Source organism: Dendrobium catenatum, unplaced genomic scaffold (genome assembly GCF_001605985.2).
Source record: "Dendrobium catenatum unplaced genomic scaffold, ASM160598v2 fragScaff_scaffold_1221, whole genome shotgun sequence".
Lineage (NCBI taxonomy): Eukaryota > Viridiplantae > Streptophyta > Magnoliopsida > Asparagales > Orchidaceae > Dendrobium > Dendrobium catenatum.
In genome coordinates this window covers 640768-660159 of record NW_021319683.1, presented here as the reverse complement: position 1 = coordinate 660159, position 19392 = coordinate 640768, and the positions used below count along the sequence as shown (strand labels likewise).

Here is a 19392-nt window from a genome sequence, read left to right as displayed (position 1 = left end):
CGTCTGATGCTCTTTGAATATGCATGATGGTTCTGTAGTAGTCGATATGCTCATATGGGTCGGTCGTCCCGTCATAGGACTCAACATTTGGCACTTTGAATCCGACCGGAATGGGGTGCTGAAGAATGGCTTCCGTTAGAGGTGATGATTCCTGGAAATTCCTCTGTCGGAGAGCATGCCTCACATCTCCTTGGGGGAACTCTTCCCGTACCAATTTTCGCAGTTCACGATGCAGGACATTGTGAGGGAGTCACGTAATCATTGTGAGGGAGTCCCGTAATGTGTGGTTCGGGAGTGCCTTCTGGGAGTTTTGAAAAAATACGAGGATGTGTTGAACTCGTTGTATCGGCAAGTTCATCTTCCTGTTGTGATTGAGGATGTCCCCTAGGTGGAGGAAGGTGAATTTCTTCTTGACGCTGCTCGAATTGAACATCTTCAACCCTTAGTGGATCCCGAGGGCGAAGGATCTCTTCCAACGTGGGCTGTCGATCGTCTCGTAGGAGTTGAAGGATCTCATTCTGAGATTCTTCCATCTTCCGAATCCTTTCTTCCAAAGAAGGCCCTGAGGTCCTTTCACCGGCAGCATTTTTCCCCCTGGGGTGCAAAGATACTGAGATTGGTCGTCTATGGTTAATAGATGAGTTTCTGGACTGATGAGAGTTGGAGCGGTAAGCTCCAACAAAACGACTGCTGCGCCTATTCACCATCGTAGCAGTACTCGAAGTAGTGGGATTGTGTTTCCCACAGACGGCGCCAAACTGTTGCGTGTTAGAAAATACGTGGTGGCAGAGTTTGTAAATTCACGTCCGAGCGTTGCACGTAAGTTTAGCACACAAACAAAAAAAAGGAGTGAACACCAAGAGTTTTTACGTGGAAAACCCAAAAATGGGAAAAACCACGGGGCCTCGCCCAGTTGTAAATTTCCACTAGTATTTTGGATATTACAAATGGCGGATTTCGTCCCACAAATCGGGATAATCTAAATACAATTCGTTCCTTCCACGAAATTTACAAAATTCTACGAATTTCTGGCATTTCCTGAAAATCCGGCAGAATTCCGGCGTCTTCAGGTGGCAGGAAGAGCTCCGGCGGCGGTGGTCGAGGAGGTGAGGAATCTCCTATTCCCCTTTCTCCTTCTCCTTCTCTTCTTCTTCTCTCTCTTCACTTGAGTCCCTTTGGTGTAGAATGAGGGCTCTATTTATAGTTTTTCTGGAGTGGCATAGCCCGTAAATAGGCGTGAGATCAAGGGCGAATTGGGAGTGGTTTGAATGGATGGCCGATATCGAATCCTTTGATCATGCACCGTTTGTTGGTCATTTGAAGGCCTTAATAATGTCGGAATTTGATGATCTTGGGCTCGTTGGATTCGTCTCGTCGAGCCGTTCGATTCGAGTATAAGATCGTCAAAATCGGAGACCGTTTGGTTACTCAAATTGCGGTTTGAATCTTCCAACAGCGCTTTGAACCCTTGATTCGGACTCATTTGGGCTCGGATTGGGTTGATCTTAGTGTCGTTGAGTTCGTATTTCCGAGACGCTCAGTTTGAATGTAAGCTCGCTGAAATCGGAGTTCATATGCTCCCGAAATTAATTTTTGAAGTTTCCAACTAGTTTTTGCCTCGAGATTCGTGCCCGATCAAGATGATTTTGTGATGACGTATCAAGCCTAATCTTTCAAAATGAACTAACAATCATAATATATAATTATATTTAACTGCTAAGATTTAGAGTTCTTGGTTTTGGAAAGAATTTATTGATCAGTGTTTATTAGAAATATATATGTTCTTGCTGTTCCAATTCAAAAGACTTTGTATATGCTTTCAATGCATTCCAGATTTTGACAAGCATGGAGGTGGCTTTGTAGGGAGATGGGGAAGCTGCTGGCTGGTTTGGGGATAGCAAAGAGGTACAATAGAGCATATTCAAGGAAGAAATTTCAACAATAGAATGATGATTTTATGGAGAAAACAACAAAAATAACATAAAACATTATCATTTCAATTGAAGTGGAGAGAGAGAGAGACTTTATTTGATGAAGAAAAGAAAAGTAGCTTAAGAAAAATAATCTAAATACAATCAAAATATTAAGCCAATGATTTTTCATGAATGAAAATTATTTTTCTAAAAGAATTGTATAAATAAAATAGCACTTTAATTCATCTTTATTATATGAATGGTTAGCTTAGTAGCTTAATTAGTTGAATATAAGATAGTAAAACTTAGTAAATTAGACTTAAATAATCGATATCCTTTATTAGAGGGACTTCTATACAAACTTTTCATAGATTTAACGCTCATAAAACAGTAAGGATAATGATGATGAAGAAATTATTTATACCTTTAGTTGTAATTGCAAGATAGAGATGAGAAAGCCAGCAAATTATTTGCTGTGGAGTGGCTTTGATGTTGAGAGTAACATGTCATTGCTTCCACTGATAATGACAAAATATGGAGTTGGATGGATGAGAATTTGCTTGAACTGCCCCAATTTTATTCACTATTGATGCACATATGTACAATGGACAAGTATTCTATTTGCTTCTTCAGTGTCATGCTTTCACTCTATACATAAATGATAACGGTTTTGTTTGTGATGACTTTCTTAATATTTTTTAAAGAAGTACGAAAACTTTTTTAACCATCTTAGTACAAAAGTTACTATTTCACAATATTCATGTGAGGTGTTGGTCCAATTTTTAGTTAGTTTGTTCCGCAAGTTATTACACAATTGTAAATCTCTATAAACAAAGGTCATATATATATGATGTATTAATTAGGGGAAATTGAAATAAAGGCTTTCCTACAAATTATGAACTCTTCCTTCTTCTCCCTCTCTCTCTTGCAAGAAGCTCAGGAAACTCTCTAGAACTCCTCCCTATTTCTTAACAATTCACGTACTCAATACATGTGTTCTTATCATAGGCACAATGAGTGCACTAATTAATCACCATTATATGCTTAAGAAAAAAACATCAAAATGACTCCTAGACTATTTATATGCAATTATTTTGTCCAACTATTTAATGTGTTAAATTTAATTTCTTGACTCATCAAATATTATACAAAATAATCATTCTATTATTAGTTTATTTTAGATCATATTTGAAGACTCAATAAAGAAAATTAGACACATTAGATAATATAAGACTAAAATGACCCCTCAGAAATAAACAATAGGTCATTTTGATATTTCTTATATTAACCAGCATTTCTCATTGTAAATTAGTTTAAAATGATAGATAAAAAAATTTTTACGGACATTTAGGCTAATTGGGTAAACTCACACACATTACATACGTAAGACTCGAACTCAATACATCTTGATTAGTAGTCAAAGCTCCACACTAACATATCAAAGTGAGCTGCATATATAAACAAAAAAAGCTTCAAACACTAATGGTATTTTTCATTAATGTTCTCCCCCACTTATTTAAACACTTCTTCTCTTATGTATTTATTATAAATAATAGATGTCATTAATAAGGACCACAACATAACAACCTACAAAAATAATTTGTCTTAATAATGGGTAAAATAGTCTTTTAAAGAATGTCCTAATCTTGTCTACTTTCAGCAATCTTTTAATTGTTTTTACTTTAATTTTATAATTTTACCATATTCATTTCTTAATTTACAAATTGGCTTTGCTTTTAACAATAACAAGATCACATGCTTTAATTCCTATGTAAAATCTTAAAAATAAGAGAGCATGATAGCAAGAGTTTGTGAGCTACTTTTTTTCTTTATAAATTATAAAATATTAAAAATCAACCAAATTTTTCAAAAAATCAAATTCAACTTTCTTAAAAACTCCAGCTTACTTAATCAAATATAAGAATTTATTTAGTATAGTTTTCATAATTTTATTTTATTTTTTATTAAACATATTTTTATCTGATCATAATTTTTAATTTTTTATAATAAAAAAATCAATGAGAAATAATTTTTCACAACTAAATTTTTTAGAATGTTATATTTGTAAGAAAAAGAAATTCCTAATTTTATATATAGCTAGATATACAGAATAATATTTCAGAGTGAAAAATTGATTCTTAAAATATAAATTTAGCTTAAATTTTTCACAATTATTTAAAAATTTTAATTAATTAAATTAATTGATACCCACCGTATAATAAACTTTTAAAATTAAAATTTTTTTATCATAATAATTTTCACAACTACGGCCACATTTGTCCAAAGATGAGCTGTTAACAGTTATTAAATGACTCGTTAACTTCCATTATTGAAGAGAAAACAGTATAGTTTTCTTAGAAGAAAGCCACCAAACACCAGCCGAGAAGTCTTTACAATCGAGGATAGAGATAGAGTGATATAGAAAGTCAACGGCATTCTTGCCATTGCTGAAGCGTCCATTGGGCATTCGTCCAGCAAAAAGTCAACGCATAGTGTGGAAAGTCAACCTAATCTTTTTCTGTCACCCCTCTTATATAGGTGGCGTATGGCGACTTAATTAATCCCTCGGCGAGCCTGGCGGCAATCAACCCACAGGTGTCGGACCCACACTTGTTTTCTCGTCCTATTATATCATTTGTAATTCCGGTGAGCCTTCACCCGGCCCTTAATTAACGGCATATGCATATGCATTTTATGAATTGTGACACCACTATTCACAAACATTTTAATTTTAAAATTTATTAATAATAAAATTATCCTAAAATTATTTAGTTTTAAGATTTTGATCCCAAATATATTTTATTTTTTAAAATTTTAATATGTTTAATTTTTATATAATTAATTTATTTAAATTATGTTCTCATTTTAAATAATTTTAAATGCAATATTATAATTAAAATACAATACTAATATTCTTTTTTGGTGTTAGAACTCAGAAATGATGTTCGGTAGTAAATGAATTACTATTTAATATTACTATATTCAAGTATAAAAATTTAAAGTTCAAAAAAAATTTATATTAAAAAGCTACTTTATAAAGCACTAAAAAAGTTATCCCAAATAAAATCTTAATAAAATAGATTAATAAAAACTTCCTTAGAATAATGTGTATGTCACTCTTCCCATTTTTATCGAGTCACCAAAAAAATTATACTCCTAATAATTTTTTATTGACTTTTTAGAAAGAAAGAGCAAATCTCTCTTTGATAGCATTATGTGATCTACATGTGAACAGTGATAGTCTACTCGTTGACAGACTCAAATCAGTCAAAGAAGGTAATGTTCCATTCAAACACGCCAGCAAAGCAGCTAACAAGAAGCTGCTTTTCCATGTGGGCATCTCCTTTGACGTCTCACTATGAAAGTGCTGAAAGCAAATGGAAGAAAAAATTGGCAGAGCAGCTCTCACTTTTACTTTCCATATCATCTTCCCCACATAAATTTATAAACTATTCATTAAGCTAATCAGGCAAGAAAAATTTTATATTAGATAAGCATAGCTCATTAAATAATAGAAATAAGAGAATAAAGGTATGCCTTTTAGGGGCTGTTTGGTAGAATCTAGAATTTCATTTAAGTAGGATTTTTCGTAAATCCTCCAAATCCGGATTTACGAAATTCTGGGAGGTTAAATCCTGAAAACTGTTTGGTAACATTCATGATAAGTCCAGTTAAATCATGTGTGACTGTTTGGCTGTTCAATTCAGGATTTAAGGCAGTTAAAAGAGTTGACATACATTATTAGGATAATTAAAGCACGACAAGAAAAGTTTAAATAAATATAACAAAACTTTATTAATACTAATTAATTATTTAATTATTATTTATAATATTTTATAATAAAAGAAGTGCTCTTTTTCCGTCAACCGCGGATTCCATTTACCGTGAGATTTGGATTTGCATTTTAGGTCATTTGGCTGGATTTCGCCCAAATCCGGCTAAATCCGCATACCAAACAGCCCCTTAGGCTTCTTTTGGTGCAGCTTTCTTACTGCTTTTTAAAGCACAAAAAATCATCTCAAACAAAGCCTTAATCACTTCTTTTTTTATGTTGGCATCTGTGTCAATGAAAATTATTATGTGCGGACGACGAACATGTCCGGAGGCAAATCCAGATGTGCCACGTCACCCAATACACAGTTCATTGGATGATGTGGCACATCTGGATTGGTCTCTAGACGTGTTTGGCATCCACACATAATAATCTCTCCTGTATCAATAACTTGTTGCTTGTGGGAACTGTAGAATATTTACTCATTAGCCAGTAGAGATATATGAAGTTTCTGTCATTATTCTTCATTCCAGCACAGTTATGGCCAACCTTTGAAAAGAATTAATTTATCAGATGTTCTAAATAGAATTTTTATGGATGAATCTTTACTTTGAGGTGAGTGTAATATAATGATAATTAATATACAATAAGCTCGAAATAGATCTAAGAATTTTGAGATCCATCCCAATTATTTTTATTTCTACATAATCTGATACAAAAGTTTCCTCTTGAGCTTTTTCCATCACCATCCTCATTGATCTATGAGTTAAGAACCAGTCTGATTGCAGCTGTGGAAGAGTTGAATAAAAGCCTAAGAATTTGCAGGACAGGAAAATCAGATTTCAGAATAACTTAATTAGCAAGGATGAATTGAATTAAAAGAACATGCTTGAGTTATGCAGCTGAGTTGGTGCAGGTTGCTGGGCATGAATTTTCCGAGGCATTGAAATCCTCAAGCAGCTGAGCATAGGAATGCCTCATATTCATCAGTAATGAACCTAACTTAGAAGGGTCATAGAAACAAGGAATTGATTAGTTCAATTTTTCACCCTTTAATCTCTATGAAGAATGAGAATTCTATTTATAATTTTTTTAGAGTGAAATGAATTGTAAATATGGAGAAGATCAAAGACATGTTGGGAGTGTTTCGGGGACTGCCGATATCGACTCCCTTGACCATAGATTGTTTATCGAGTATTTGTGTATCTTAATGATGACAGAATTCGATGATCTTGATTCGTTGGATTCGCAACATCGAGCCGCTCGATTTGATCATAAGCATGTCACATTTGAAAATCATTTGGCTGTCCAAGTTATGATTTGAACCTTCTAAATGCACTTTGGGATCGTTGATTTGGATGAATTTGGGCTCGGATTGGGTCGAATTAGGAATCATTAGGCTCATCTTTTCGAGACGTTTAGTTATAAGACTGCTAAAATCGGAGTTTGGATGGCCCCAAATTTAATTTTGGAAGATTCCGATATGAATTTTCCTCGAGATTCATGCTCGATCATGAGCATTTTTTTATGATATATCAATGATAATATTAAAATAGCAATGTGGCTACATGTAATTGCAAGTGATCACAAATTATATCAATAGAACGTTGACAACTTCGCAAGATCAATCTCGTAAGAAGATCTTATACAAAGACCATAACAAATCATTTGAAATCGCATGGCACTGGTGCAGTCACACTCGTACGTTTTGGTCCCTTTCAATTATCACCAGACGCCGCCTGGGTCCTTCAGTTTTTCATCATCATTTTTTATTGTATTTTCTTTGGTTTTGTTATTTTGAGTCCTTGGTTTTCTAATTGTGAGATTCAGGACTATAGGTTTCTTTTATTTTACTTACTTGTAATCTCATTTTAGCAATGATACGTGCGCTGCCTTAAAATTTTCCAAAATAATAATAATAATAATATAAAGTAAATTAGGCAATGGTGTGATAGTTAACAATATTGAAAATAAAAAATAAAACTAAGAGAGAAAGGAAGAGGGAAGACATCATTTTCTTGAAAAAAAAAATGCAAAGATCATAAAAACATTTAAAATTACCACTCAAATAAAGTATAATTTCCTTGCTGGGGCTTACTTTAAATCCTCTTACAAGCTAACCCAAAAATCAAATCTCTAGGTGATGTAGCCATCAAATGATTAAAATCAAATAAGCCCATTGGACTAAGTACAAGTTGAAAGCAAAGGCCCAAACTAGCAAACGTCCAATAATAAAGGCCTATGACCAAGCCCAAGCCTAGATTTATTTCAAGGTAATTTTTATTTATTTGCATTTTCATTTTCTACCTTGGGACCATATTTTGGTCAGCCCCATTGATGTATTTTGTATAAAATTGAGTTGTATTCAAACATATTAGAAAAACTCCAAGTACTTGATTTTTTTTCATACATTTTCCCTCTAAATTTTCTCCTTCAAGTTTGAAATGAGCATAGCCCAAAGATTATTGTATTGCCTATAAAGATAGCAAAAGTGTAATGAAATTTTCATTGTTGAATGAAATATTTTGGGCACAAATTTTCTATTCTCTTTGTTTTGATGTTGGTGGCTCAAATTTGCATTTTCTTAAGTGAGAAAATATAATTATAATTATTCTTTTTATATTTATTTTCAACTCTCTAAAACTCTTGCTCTACACTTTTTCCTCAAAATTCTATCATGTACCAGATGAAATTTTGACCATACATATAACAAGATAGGACATGACTTGAATTTTAATTATTATTGAGATGTTACACAACCACAATAATTTCTAATATCCAAGGTCTCAAGAATAATTTTGTGAAATTTCCCTTATGAATCCTCTTAAGAACACAAATCCACTCAAATAATACTTGTCATTATAAAACTTCTCAAAAAAAATATTAAATATAAATTTGATATGACATTGAAGGTATGAAAGCATTGTGAGTTCATTGTAATGAAATAAATGTTATTAAACAACTTGTGATATTAAATTTATTGTAAAATTAAATAGATCTCAAATTAATCATTTTAGAATAAACACAGCTATAAATAGTAATCAGGACTCCCAAAAGATATTAACCTTTATACTTACATTTACAAGTGTATATGTAAATATAATGGTACAATCATTTGATATTGATAATAAACTAGTCCTGAAATACACCCTAATATTTTTTTTTTTCTTTTTCATATATAATGAAATACTTCTATTGACTAAATGAGTAGTAGATGTGGCTCATAAGATCACCTCACTTATAGCTCTCTATTTATTCTTTTTATTCATGTAATAATGCTCAACCCCTTTAGTATAATATTTCTCAGTAGTTATCTCCCTCGCTCAATTATTGTATTATTTACATCTTGAGTGAAAGTTAATTTTTCCCATGGAAATCTTTAGCATATTATGTGGGAAAGATAATTAACTTCTCATAAGAAAGGATAAATGGAAAATAATAATAATAATAATAATGTACAACTTAAGTCTCATAGTCGATCAATTAACTTTTTGTAGTAAGCATCACATTGGTGCACCAGCCAATGTTAATATATTTATTACTTAGGAATTATCAGATCCATCAACAACTAACAATCATTATAAAATAATCAATGTTACATTAAATAAACATCACGGTCTTACTACTCAACCAATTTAGCATATTCATAAGGATAGGGCTATGCATATTTATTTTAGGAGTGCAATGCATAATGCTCCTTTAATGCCAAAAGTTCTTTATGAGCCTATTTTGTTGAAATTGAAGTTCATTGGATGAAAATGTACAAGAGAACTACTAACCATATCAATCACTGGGATATGTATGAGAACATTTTGTTTCCTTACAACATCTCAGATACTATCAAATATATAATATTCTCATCACCTTCAAGAATTATGCACATATGTGTTTTGACTACCATCCATCCTCAAGCATTACCTCATTTGAGGATTTTTTTCCTAGTGTCATTTTCATTGTTGAAAACATCATTGAAGATCCCTTAATCTATCTACTCCATCAACCAAAAGGTTGGGAAGAGCATCTAATATGTTTTTAGTAACCAAGTATTATTAACTGAGAATGATATCAGTGAATAAGTGAACAAATGTAATTATTTCTTCAAAAAATTGAAAACATTAGTAGATTCATTTAAACTGGATAAAGCTCTATAATTTTTTCCCCTTTTCAAGGGTTTCCACTTAAAAACTCCGGTGTCTCATATGAACGTTACACCCATATCTTTCATATGTTTATGTGTTGGATCTTCGTATAGAGTCAGGACACTAAAATTTATATTTCTCTACCGTCACGAATTTTCTTTGACGCGACAAATATGTTTTTAATAATCTAGCATTATTAGCTTAGAATAATATCATTGAATAATTGAACAAATGGAATTATTTCTTTTAACTATCTTGTTTCTTAAATAAGCTAATTCAATTAACTAAGAAGGATGAATAGATGCTTCTTTATGTTAAACGATCATCCTAATGCATTAGTATTATTTTCAGACTCCTGGAGCTTCGACGTCCGAAAATAGGAGGGCAACTGATACGTCATCATGAAATTATCTTGATTTGGCACGAATCTCGAGGCAAAACCCAAACCATAAACTTCAAAAATTAAATTCGGGAGCACGTGAACTTTGATTCCAGCGAGCTTATAGTCAAACTAAGCGTCTCGGAAATACGAACCCAACGACACCAAGTTCGACCAAATCCAAGCCCAAATGGGTCCAAATCATGGATCTGAAGCGCTGTTGGAAGGTTCAAACCACTATTTGAGTTACCAAACGGATCCGATTTTGACGAGCTTATACTCGAATCGAACGGCTCGATGAGACGAATCCAACGAACCCAAGATCACCGAATTCTGAAATCTCTAAGGTTTTTGAATGTCCAACGAACGGTGCACGATCGTAGGATTCAACATCGGTTGTCCATTCCTATTTGTCCCTGATCTCACGTCTATTTACGGGCCATGCCACTCCAAAAAATCTATAAATAGAGTCCTCATTCTGCACAAATGGGGGGTCCAAGCAAGAAGAGAAGGAATAAGCTCCTCCTCGACCACCGACGGGACTTTCGGACCACCGCCGGAACTTCGCCGGACTACCGCCGGAGCCTCGCCGGACTACCAACAGAGCTTCGCCGGACCACCGCCCGAGGACATCACCTTCACCTGAGGCCCTCACCTTCTTCAGAGGCCCTCACCCTCACCTGAGGCCCTCACCTTCGACAAAGGCCTTCACCTTCACCTTGAGGCCCTCTCCTCCGTCGGACTACCGCCTGACGCCGTTGCTTCGCCAAATCACCATCTGAGGCCTGGACTTCTGCTGGGCCACTACCTGACACCCAGAGTTCTACTATAGTACTGCCTCACTACAACGGTCTTTCTGACCCCGGTCTCCTGCCGACTACGATCCTTCTGACCTTTGTCGCCTACTATGGTCCTTTCGACCTCCATCAACATACAACGGTCTTTCAGACCCCGGTCTCCTGCCGACTACGGTTCTCCCGACCTCTGTCGCCTACTATGGTCCATCCGACCTCCATCACCAGACAACGGTCTTTCTGACCTCAGTCTCCTACCGACTACGATCCTTCAGTCCTTCGTCGCCTACTACGGTCCGTCCGACCTACATCACCAGACAATAGTCTTTCAGACCCTAGTCTCCTGCCGACTACGGCCCTTCAGGCCAAACAAACATGTATATGTAACTCCTACCATGTAATGCAATCTATATGATGTACATTTGCTACATCAATCCAATGCCTTCTCCCAAGGAAGGGCCTCATTTGTAATCGACTGCAAATACTAGTGGATTCATTCAAACTGGGTCAGACCCCGTGGTTTTTCCCCCTTTTCAGGGGTTTTCCACGTAAAAACTATGGTGCCTCTTATGAATGCTACACCCTCTCTTTTTCTGTGTATGTGCTGGATCTTCGTACAATGCTAAGACGTTAAGCTATATACTTCTCTACCGCCGCGAATACTCCAGGACGCAACAAGTATTATTTTGCTTAAACAACAAATCTTTTAAAGTGAAGTTCAAATTATCATACTATTTTATTAGAAAAATTCATATGAAGATCTCTTAAAATTCATTAGATGTCTCATTAAAATTTTTTAATCAATCAAAATGCTACTAAAGGTGAATATTCTTTGGACTTCATAGAGAAATTTGCTATGTCATTCTTATTCATGAAACATAAACACGTGTCATGAAAATAAGTAATAGATATTACGTCTTAATTAAACCATGAAAGATTCAATGCCTATCATATCTCTCCACAAAGTCAACATTCTTCTCTAAAACATTCTTCTCTAAAACATTCTTCTTCAACTTGTTGTATTAAATATAACTAACAATAACTCAATCAAATAAGGCTAATAATAATGACATATGCCAAACGATTATGATGTCTAAAAGTAGCTAACATTGTCCCAAAGCACTTGCTCTAAAAGCTCACTAAACCAACTACCTAATACAAATAGCTTGTAGTGGTGATATTCATCCTAAAATGACTTAGACTGCGACTAAGGCTTCATTTTGTGCAACTTTTGATCATTGTTTTTTTATTGCTATAAAAAATTGCTAGTTTTCGGGTCAAAAACGGGTCTCCTCTTTTTCAGGTAAAAAACGGGTCAATCTCGGGTTGTCTGGTCAAAATCGGATTTTCGGTTCAAAATAAGGTCAATTTCGGTCAAAGGGTTAACCCGAACCCGACCCGATTTTTGAAACCGATTGAAATGTTGAACCCGAATCCGACCCGTTTCGGGTTCGGGTTGACCCGAACCCAAAATTTTCGGGTTTGGTTCGAGTCATATTTTCGGGTCGTGTCAAATATTGACACCACTATTTGAACCCATAAAATATATTTAAATATTTATAACATTTGAGAATTTGTTACAAAATCGATTTCAAATTTTGCAATAAAATGAATTTTGTTGCAGAATTACAAAATGACAAAAAATGCAATAAAGGACATCATTAGAGGAGGCACGGCCTGGATAATAAAGACTAGGGGTAGGGGGGCACGGCCGACTGCTCCCTCTTAACTCAAGAAAAATAAAAAATTTTAAGATGAATATAATATATAATTTGAAAGAAATTTTCTACTATAATTATTATAAAAATCAACTAAAATATAGAATTGAAAAATATTTTAATATCTTATATAAGAAAATAAAATATTTAATTGTATAAATAATGAAAATTTTTTATTTTTTAAAATAAAATTTTAATTAAATTTTTTATAATAATAAAAAATTTATTCTGAATAAAATCTGGATGACGATAACTTTATGATATTTTATGATGTTTACGACCTTTCAATCTATACAGAAGAATCAGAGAACTTTCTGCCAAAAAATTTACAGACTGAAAATAAATAAAGTGAAAATTTTTATGAGTGCAAGAGCAAGAAAAAACAGACAACACAGGATGAAAATGGCAACAATAATCATATGTCATATCTACTGGCCATGCTAATATTTAATTCATTCACTCGGTGCACAGAGAACCCTAATGAATATAAGTGTGTTTTTGAACTGACAAATATCAGTGGTTTATTACTACGTTATTGAAGACTTGCATTGCAATTACATGAGCTGAATTTTGCAAAAATTTACCTTCGCAGAAGGATTTTATGTTTTAAGTTTTAACCGACTTGAGGATTTGGCAGCTCGCTCAAACAAGGTAACATTGCAAAAAAAAGATTAAGATGCACATGATCTAGCTAAAGAAAAGAAAAGATGACTCAGTGTTTCCCACCGCCACCGAAGCCACCACCTCCGCCGGCTCCGGCTCCGGCACCAAACCCAACTCCAACCCCGAATCCGACTCCAAATCCCCCGCCACCGCCAATGCCGTGTCCACTGCCACCCCCTATTCCTATGCCATGTCCCAAGCCTCCACCGACTCCGCCTCCTCCACCAAGTCCGCCGCCACCGCCACCGCTACCTCCAACACCGCCGCCTCCTCCTGCACCACCCTCAAGTCCACCACCATTACCACCACCTGAATCACAACCTCCTCCCGTACCACCATTGCCCCCTAAACCACTGCCTCCACCAATAGCTCCTCCTGAACCACCACCTAAACCACCTCCTCCACCAACACCTCCTGCACCACCGCCAGGTCCCCCAGCACCACCTCCACTAGCACCTCCTCCTGCACCACCACCAAGCCCACCACCGCTACCTCCACCTAAACCACCACCCCCTCCACCACCTACACCTCCACCTCCATTTAAACCACTGCCACCGCCGCCGCCGCCACCTAAACCACCACCTCCTCCTGCGCCGCCTCCAAACCCTGCCCCACCTCCAAACCCTCCACCATGATCACCTCCAATACTGCCTCCACCACCAGCTCCCGCACCACCACCGCCACCTAGTCCTCCGGCGCCACTACCCACACCACCTCCAACACCGAATCCTCCACCATGACCACCACCAAGCCCACCGCCGCCACCACCTCCAACCCCGCCACCACCGTCAATTCCTCCAGTACCACCACCTGCACCACCACCAGCACCGAATCCTCCTCCATGACCACCACCAATACCACCTCCACCACCAGCTCCCGCACCACCACCGCCACCTAGTCCTCCTGTGCCACCACCCACACCACCTCCAACACCAAATCCTCCACCATGACCACCACCAAGCCCACCGCCGCCGCCGCCTCCAGCTCCACCACCACCGCCAAGTCCTCCAGCACCACCACCTGCACCACCACCGCCACCTCCTCCTCCAACACCACCCCCACCACCACCACCAAATCCTCCTCCAGTGCCACCACCTAAACCACCTCCAACTCCTCCACCCAATCCTCCACCACCTCCAACGCCACCTCCAAATCCGCCACCGCCACCCACTCCCCCACCCAGCCCTCCTGGACAACCGCGGAAGTGAAAGTGGCAGGGGGGGCCATGGCCAAATGGGCCATGGCCGAAGGGTCCTTGCCCAAACCTGCCAAAGGTGGCGACGGCTAAAAGGCTGCACTGAGAGGCAACAAGGAGGAGGAAGAAAACATGGAACTGTTCACTAGAAGAAGCCATGGCTGGCGACCTCGAGCTGATAACACCGTCCTCTTCTTTTATAATTGAGTGAAAAAAGCAAGTCCGCTGTTAAATTTCTCTGAATGGTTGAGAGAGAGAAGGAGAGATATATTAATGGCGGATGGCAGGGCAGCGCTTGAGCGGTTGAGGAGAAGGCGGGAAATTGAATGCTCAAATAGATTCATTTGCACATTAGTACCATACTCCTCCATAACAACATAGCAGTAACACCACCTTTTTAGCCTTTCATGGAAATCCAAAGGATTTAGAAACTCAATACTCACCTCTGGAAAGACATTTCTATAAGAGTATATATGTTTTTTGTTTGAAAGAATTAGAAGAAATATAAATGCGTTTTTACTGTAGACAAAGAGATATCCGAATTATTCCGAACCAAATAATTGGGCCTGCTCGTTTCCCTTATTTATTTTTGTCCTGTCGCCTTAGCCGATGTTGCACACTTTCTTCTCTCCTATTATTTTGCCTTCCCTCTCCTAATTTGGCCCCCAGCCACTCATTAGCAAACCACATTCTCTGCTCTAGATTTCTATGCCACCTCTGCTCTGCCACTTTATCGCAACAATTGCTTTACAACTGCTACAGGAAATATCATTCGTTGATTATGTGCTATAGAATCATATTTCTATAACTCTAATCCTCCTTAGTATAAAAACATTTGTGGTGTTGTTATTAGTGATACACTGAAATAGAATGTAATATCTTACTCTGTTATACGCCATGACCCGCTATCTCTTAGAATCAATACGCCTGTGGACAATATTACAGCTATAGATTTACAGATTGATGCTGAAGACATCACCTTTTATATCCTAAATATGCGAGACCTCCATTTTAATAAAGCTTATTCGGATCACTCAGACGATCTCTACTCCCTCTAATGTTGTGAAGAAGTTAACACTGCCACCAAACATGCCAAAGATTAAACTACTGCAATTCTTCTTCTTGTTCTTGCTGCATCTACTGGAATAGAAATTAAAACTCCTACAGCTCGTAATAGTTGTCGAGGCCCAAATGAATCTCAACAAAAGGATTGATATAACAGATGCTGCAGCACAACTCAGCATATAGGTTTTGTTTTGGATGACTTTCTTTCTACTTCTTAAAGCAGCTTTTTAATATAAAAATTTTAATTTTTGTACTTAAAAGCTGCTTTATGAAGTAGAAAGAAGCCGTCCCAAACGAAATCATGATCTATTAAATTTTGGAGAAAAGTGTACACCTAGAGGTCACTTGCTAAGCAAATCTCACCTGCAACTCCCCTAATCCATCTCCAATCCATAGGCCATGTTCGCTGCCCAACATTCCCCACCAACTGAGTTGTATGTTAACTCAGGCAAATCCACCCATCTCACCTCAAACCGAGATCCTCTACAGTAATCCTCATCATATCAAGAGTCCCAATTAGTCCTTGTTGGAAATTGCTACTCCAAGCGGCTTTCTTATTGTTTTCTAATACAATTTTGTAGTACAAAATTTTCTAATTCTATAAACTTTTGTACTAGAAACTAAGCTGCTTTCAAAAGTAGGAAGAAAGTCGTTTAGTTTAGGATGACTTTCTTGCTACTCTTTAAAATAGTGTTTTAGTACAAAAAATATTTGAACCAAAAACTATTATACTAAAAGCTATTTTAAGATATAGTAAGAAAGTCGTCCCAAATGAAACCTTGATCTCCAACGAGGACCACGAGTTTCATTCTATGCCCAATTGTAAGTTGCTTCTCTCTTACCGCCTCTTCATTCACAAAATATATTTTATGTAGGGGTGTCAAAAATTGACACGGACTGAAAATCCGACCCAATTTTGTCAAGTTAAGGTCAACCCGAATTCGAAATGAGGATTAAGGTCTTGATTTTTTACCCATTTCGAATTCCGAGTCGAGTTCGAATTGACCCAGAAAACCCGAGAATTACTCGCTTTAGACCCATAAGCCATAAACCTTGGTTTGACATATAAGATGAAATCAGACAAGCCGATTGATGGAGGCAGAAGCAACTTTGCTGAAGATTTATGGAGGCAGAAGTAGGTTTGTGAAAGATTGACAAAGCCGAAGCTCTACCGCGTTCATTTGGCAGCTCGCACCCACCATCATTTGGCAGCTCGCCGCCGCCAATTGCGGAACTAGCCAACACCTCCAACGACATTCCTTCAGGTCAAGTTGGCGGTAGCAATGCCTCCTTCAACAACGAACTCACGCACAGGGTTGGCACTTGGTGGATCAAGTTCGGGTCTAAAAAACTGACATGTTTTCAAAAACGGGTCGAGCTGAATAGTATCAGGTCAATTCCTGGTTGAACCCGAACCCGAATCATGACCCGAATTTGACAACCCTACCTTAATGCTAAAAACACACAGCTGGAAGAACTATTCTATATCCTTTGATGTTGCCAGTTTTCAAATCAAGGATCCAAACACAAATCAAACAATTCTATCAATTATACTTTATCACAATTTCCTCTCATACTTACAAACCTCTCGAATTAATTCTAATAATTTTAGTTCCAAGTTAAAAAAAATTATTACCTTCCATTTATTGATCAGGACCTGAGGGGAAATAAATACTCTGTTTCATAGCTACCAAACTTTGGACCCTAAACTTGAGGGGAGGTAAAAAACATGTCCTCTACTCCAGCTAGCCATGCTTCCTCTACTCTTCCAGTTCATGGCGTTTGCCACTTCACGACAGCTACAAGAATATCAGCCATTTATTATCTTCTCTGCCAGCACATTTCTTTTCCTGTAATGACTCTAATCCTTTCTAGATTTTCTTCAGGATAACTTTTTTATTACTTTGTATCGAAGATCATTGCAATAAATTCTATATGGCCACATTTTTTTTACTATTTATACTATAAAGATGTTTTCTATAACTTTAAAATTTTATTTTTTTAATAATTGCGTTATAAAACAATAAGAAAGTTATTACAAACGAAGCCTTCGGCTTCATTTAGGACACTTTTCTTATTATTTTTTATAATTCAAAAAAACTTTATGCCTAAAAATTATTAAAAGATGCCTTAGTATAATAATATTTATGCTATAGCCGCTTAACTTAATATGTTATTTTTCTTCTTTACTATAATGTATATAATTACTTATCTCCTTCTATCTTCTCTGTTTTGATTTTTCCTTCATTATTTACTTAAGAGACTGATTGGCTGTTGCCTAAAAGAATGCAATATTAAAAAAATGTTGGGTAAAAGAAATATTATGGAGTTGTTTGAATGAGTGTCGAAGGAATGCATTAGATTTTTTTTTTTTAAAGCAAAATGAATGCAATGTAAAATGCAAAAAAGATAGTAGTCGGTGGTTGATATTAGTGGCGACGGTGGTGCTTGGTGGCAGGCCACATGAGGTAGGCTGTTGTCGTAGCTGGTAACAATGGTTGAGGGTGGTGGCCGACAGCCGTCGGCCAGCAGTGGTGACTGGCAAGTGGAGGTGGGTAACCATGCGGTTGTGAGCAGCGCTGGTCAGCTCGCGGTGGAGTTGGCCTGTTGCGGCGAGTTGTGGTCTACAACGGGCGGCGGGTAGTCAGGTGGCGGCAATTGCAATGAATTCCCGGTGTATTTAAAATTCGCCCAAATTTTGGGAATTTCAAATATACAAAAAAAAAAAGAATTAGATGATGAATTTCAAATACATCTAAATTTTAGATTGCATTTATTTTGCTTCCAACTAAATATCAATAATCTCAAAATTACTGCATTTTCAATACTATTTACCCATTTCACAGGCAACCAAACCACCCCTAAGTCTTCATTAATTCCTCTGTAAATCTAAACGTATAGCACATCTTCGATCTCTGAAAGGCTCAATTGGGAATTTTATCTTTAGAGTTTTTTTTTTTTTTTTTTTTTTTTTTTTTTTGTTGTGTATTTTTTAAATTTTTATTCTTGATGTGAATTTTTTAAATATTCATAGATACTTAGATCTATATTTTCTGTAATGTCAGATTTTTTTTTTTGGTAAAATTATATTTTGTTTGATCTATGTTTTCTCTAATATTTGATCAATATTTTTTGTTAGATTCTTAATTTTTTATAAGTTTTTTTTAGATCAACGTTTGTAATAGTAGATCTATAATTTATTTGTTAGATATATGTTCCTATTTTTCTATGCATATTTTATAATTAAATTTATTTTAGTGTACCAGTGCAATTAATTTAATTATATCTCTTAATGTCCAAAATTAAAATCATTTAAATATTTATATGTAATTTATTAAGTAAGTTGTAAGTGTATTTCTAATTAACTTTTTTTAATGTATGCAATTAATTTAATTAGTAATATTTATATTTTAAATTAAAGATATTTTGATATTTATATTTAATTTATTCAGTTAGTTATATGTATGTTTTTAATTGAAATCATTTTGCAATATTTGTACAACTAATTTGATTAGTTATATGTATTTTTCAAATTAAATTTATTTAAATATTTCAATGTAATTTATTTACCTAGTTTAATGTATTTTTTCTAATTAAATTATTTTGAAGGATGTATGCAATTAATTTAATTAATTGTATAAATGTTTTAAATTAAAATTTTTCTAGCAAATTCTTATGTTTGAATACCACACATAGGTCTACATGCAAATATCAGAGCACACAACTATGTAATGAGGTACATTCAAATACACTG

At 35.9% G+C, this 19392-nt stretch overlaps 1 protein-coding gene across 1 annotated transcript; it reads left to right on the top strand.

Annotated features, from left to right (window-relative positions):
- The first annotated feature begins 10689 nt into the window (after nucleotides 1–10689).
- Nucleotides 10690–14477, top strand: LOC110115911 (A-agglutinin anchorage subunit-like). Its single transcript, XM_028699229.1, has 4 exons — nucleotides 10690–10850; nucleotides 12267–12300; nucleotides 13407–13640; nucleotides 14277–14477. Exons 1-4 carry the CDS (start codon nucleotides 10690–10692, stop codon nucleotides 14475–14477), a joined length of 630 nt encoding a protein of 209 aa, XP_028555062.1.
- Nucleotides 14478–19392: the final 4915 nt, after the last annotated feature.

Excerpts from the sequence above, each read along its gene's own strand:
- LOC110115911 (XM_028699229.1), top strand. The coding sequence starts at position 10,690 with ATGGGGGGTCCAAGCAAGAAGAGAAGGAATAAGCTCCTCCTCGACCAC. Across the intron at positions 10,851-12,266 it reads GGACATCACCTTCACCTGAG|TTTTCGGGTCAAAAACGGGT; the intron begins GCCCTCACCTTC and ends AAAAATTGCTAG. Across the intron at positions 12,301-13,406 it reads ACGGGTCTCCTCTTTTTCAG|CTAAAGAAAAGAAAAGATGA; the intron begins GTAAAAAACGGG and ends CACATGATCTAG.